The 3860-nt window shown below is 55.0% G+C and overlaps 1 protein-coding gene across 1 annotated transcript in view; it reads left to right on the plus strand.

Annotated features, from left to right (window-relative positions):
• The window catches only part of P3H4 (prolyl 3-hydroxylase family member 4 (non-enzymatic)), an 8090-nt gene extending 4666 nt beyond the window's left edge, over positions 1 to 3424 (plus strand). Inside the window, exons 6-8 of the mRNA XM_011929754.1 lie at positions 580 to 663; positions 2266 to 2410; positions 2715 to 3424. Of these exons, the coding sequence (XP_011785144.1) occupies positions 580 to 663; positions 2266 to 2410; positions 2715 to 2737 (252 nt within the window). The 3' untranslated portion in view covers positions 2738 to 3424. The remainder of the gene's footprint in view (positions 1 to 579; positions 664 to 2265; positions 2411 to 2714) is intronic.
• The last annotated feature ends 436 nt before the right edge of the window (positions 3425 to 3860 follow it).

Below are 3860 nucleotides of genomic sequence, written 5' to 3' on the forward strand. Positions count from 1 at the left end.
TGGAAGGCAGGATGGGAAATGGAAAGAAAGAATATGAGTTGAGGTTAGAGTCCTGGATTCAGAGCTCAGCCCCACTGCTGTGTGGTCCTAGGAAGACCATGGCCCTTTCCGAATCTATTGCTTTACCTGCAAAACGGCGGTGGTATTGCCCACCTCACCAGCAGTGTCCGACGAGGGATGTATGAAGGTACACATCCACTCCGGCCTGCTCCGCTCCCTACCTTCATTACCCTCACGGCTGACCTTTGTCCGTCTTCCCCAGGAACACCCTGGGTAACCAGTGGAGGAAACCCGTTGGAATTGAGGGCCAGGCTGGCAAATATGGGACACATGGTGCCACTCCTGCCTTCCTTGTCAGTGGCAGACACTGCTAATGGATTGAGGGACTCTTTCTCACCAAACCCTCAGAATCCTTAACCCAGTGTTCCAAGCAGCCACAATGATCTGATTAGCTTGTGGGCTGACACTTGATACTTGAGCTGGAAGAGGGTCAATGGGCACAGATCCTAGGAGCCCTGGCTTCTTGCCATCTGGCAGCAGGGTATGGCTCACTCCCACCCAGTCCTTTCCTTCTTCCAGGAGGCCATGCTCTACCACAACCAGACGGCCGAGCTGCGGGAGCTGCTGGAGTTCACCCACATGTACCTGCAGTCAGATGATGAGGTGAGTGTCTCCTGCTTTCCAGAACTAGGCTGTGATGGGGACACCTTGGACCTTTTTCTGGGGCCCCCAGTGTGCCAGAATTCAGCCCCAGCCCCTGGTGGTCAACTGTCATGAAGCAGAGAGGTTTGCCTATTCCTTGTCTAGACTGTCCCTTCCTTCCCCAGCCTCAGTATTCTCAGGTCCCCTTTCTGTACATGTCCCAGTCCTGCTCCTCCCAGGCCCAGCTCACATGGTGCCTCCTCCAGGAAGCCCTTGCCGCATGCCCTGGCTCTTTGTTCTGGGTTAGCAGTGCCCACTCTGACCCTGTGTGCCTCCCTGGCCACCTGTGGCCTGGACCTGGGTGATGCAGCCCTGGTGCAATCTGTAATCCTGTAATCCCAGCAATCTGGGAGGCTGAGGCAGAGGGATCACCTGAGATCAGGAGTTCAAGACCAGCCTGGCCAACATAGTGAAACCCTGTCTCTACTAAAAATACAAAAATTACTCAGGTGTGGTGGTGAGCACCTGTAATCCCAGCTATTTGGGAGGCTGAGGCAGGAGAATCGCTGAACCCAGAGGCAGAGGTTGCAGTGAGCCGAGATCACGCCACTGCACTCCAGCCTGGGTTACAGATTGAGACTCTGTCTCGAAAAAAAAAAAAAAAAAAAATTAACGAGATCAAGTATGTATTTTTCTTTTTTATTTTTTCTTGGGAACAGAATCTCGCTGTGTCACCCAGGCTGGAGTGCAGTGGTGCAGTCTCAGCTCACTGCAACCTCCACCTCCCAGGTTCAAGCGATTCTCCTGCCTCAGCCTCCCGAGTAGCTGGGATTACAGGTGTGCACCACCACACCCAGAATACAATACCACACCCAAAAATACAAAAAATTTTTGTATTTTCAGTAGAGACATGGGATTTCACCATGTTGGCCAGGCTGGTCTTGAACTCCTGACCTCAAGTGATCCACCCACCTCAGCCTCCCAAAGTGCAGGGATTACAGGTGTGAGTCACTGCGCCCAGCATATGGGAGCTGTTTTGACGGCTGTCTCTTGTTCCCTGTGGTTTGCCAGACACCAGACTAGGGGCTGGAGTAAGTTAGTGAAAGTCATGATCCGTTTCACATGCAGCTCACAGTCTAGTGGGGGAAGCACAAAAGGCTGCTGGAGGGGGCAGCACACGGCACTGGGGGAGGTCTCCAGCCCAGCCAGAGTCACCAGCAAGGGCTCAGCCTGGAACTGACGCCTGGCTTTGGAGGGATTAGTGTGGGTTATGCAGGCACAGGGGACGGCAGTAGTTCCTGGCAGGGAAACAGTATGAGCAAAAACATTATGCATGGACTGGCAATATTCTCGCCAGAGTCTTTATGCTTAAAAGATGGGGCTGTGCAGGGGCGATGTTTATGCTGACACCAAATTCTGCTGGTGGTGCCCTATGCAGCCACTCAGGGAGGGGCAGTTTGGGGAAAATCCTCAGAACGGTCTCATTAGATCTTGAGACTGGGAAGGGAAGGGGCTTTGGGGACTGAGAGATGGGATGGGAGGTCCCATTGGCCAGGAAGGGAGCCCATATGGGTTTGGGCCTACTGTGACCCTATTTCTCCCGCAACTGTGGCGCTACTCTAGATGGAGCTGGAGGAGACAGAACCGCCCCTGGAGCCTGAGGATGCCCTATCTGACGCCGAGTTTGAGGGGGAGGGTGACTACGAGGAGGGCATGTATGCTGACTGGTGGCAGGAGCCGGATGCCAAGGGTGACGAGGCCGAGGCTGGTCAGTGACACGAGTCCTTGGGGGGTGGGAATGCAGCCTGGGATGGAGGTTGGGGACAGATGGATTCACCCGCTGGACTCCAGAGCCCAGGGTGTGTTTGGGTGCCAGGGCCCATCCTCCAGGGGCCTCCAGCCTGTTGGCCCCTGTCCTGCTTGGGGGTGGAGGTGCAGCATCTCCCCTGGAGCTGGGACCAGCTGAGACCTGTCCTGGGGAGCCTCACCCCACCTCCCATCAGGACAGCACCTGGTCACCCATTGGGAGTGGGTGGGGGGCCAACGCCAATGGTTTCTCCTTTCCTTTTCAGAGTCAGAGCCTGAACTGGCATGAGAAAGGGACACCCCACACGCCTCAAGCTTGGGAAGCCTGGTCCCGATGGCCCCACCCTCACCAGCCTGGGCAGCAGCAAGAACTATTTATTAAAAACTTAAGATGGGCCAGGTGCGGTGGCTCACGCCTGTAATCCCAGCAGTTTGGGAGGCCAAGGTGGGTGGATCACTTGAGGCCAGGAGTTCAAAACCAGCCTGGCCAACATGGTGAAACCCCCGTCTCTACTAAAATATATAAATTAGCCGGGTGTGGTGGCGGGCGCCTGTAATCCCAGCTACTTGAGAGGCTGAGGCAGGAGAATCACTTGAACCTGGGAGGCAAAGTTTGCAGTGAACTGAGATCGTGCCACTGCACTCCAGCCTGGGCGACAAAGCGAGACTCCATCTTTAAAAAAAAAGCAAACTTAGGCCGGGCGCGGTGGCTCAAGCCTGTAATCCCAGCACTTTGGGAGGCCGAGACGGGTGGATCACGAGGTCAGGAGATCGAGACCATCCTGAGCTACACGGTGAAACCCCGTCTCTACTAAAAAATACAAAAACTAGCTGGGCGAGATGGCGGGCGCCTGTAGTCCCAGCTACTCGGGAGGCTGAGGCAGGAGAATGGCGTAAACCCGGGAGGCGGAGCTTGCAGTGAGCCGAGATCGCGCCACTGCACTCCAGCCTGGGCGACAGAGCTAGACTCCGTCTCCAAAAAAAAAAACAAATTTAAGATGGGCCGGGCATGGTGACTCATGCCTGTAATCCCAGCCGTTTGGGAGGCCGATCACTTGAGGTCAGGAGTTCAAGACCAGCCTGGCCAACATAGTGAAATGTCATCTCTACTAAAAAATACAAAAATTAGCCAGGCATGGTGGCGCACACCTGTAAACATAGCTACCCGGGAGGCTGAGCCAGGAGAATCACCTGAACCCAGGAGGCAGAGCTTACAGTGAGCCGAGATTGTGCCACTGTACTTCAGCCTGGGTGACGGAGTGAGACTCCATCTCAATAAAAAAAAAACTTAAGATGGACATAGCTGACTGGGCCCCTGTCCTGCCCCACCCGTGAGTGCTGCGACCCAGACCCATCCTGCCACTTCTGTGTCTCTGGACCACAGGATGGTGGTGGCATTGCAGGTTGGCAAG

This window comes from Colobus angolensis, unplaced genomic scaffold (genome assembly GCF_000951035.1).
Source record: "Colobus angolensis palliatus isolate OR3802 unplaced genomic scaffold, Cang.pa_1.0 Scaffold83, whole genome shotgun sequence".
In the NCBI taxonomy this organism is placed as follows: Eukaryota; Metazoa; Chordata; class Mammalia; order Primates; family Cercopithecidae; genus Colobus; species Colobus angolensis.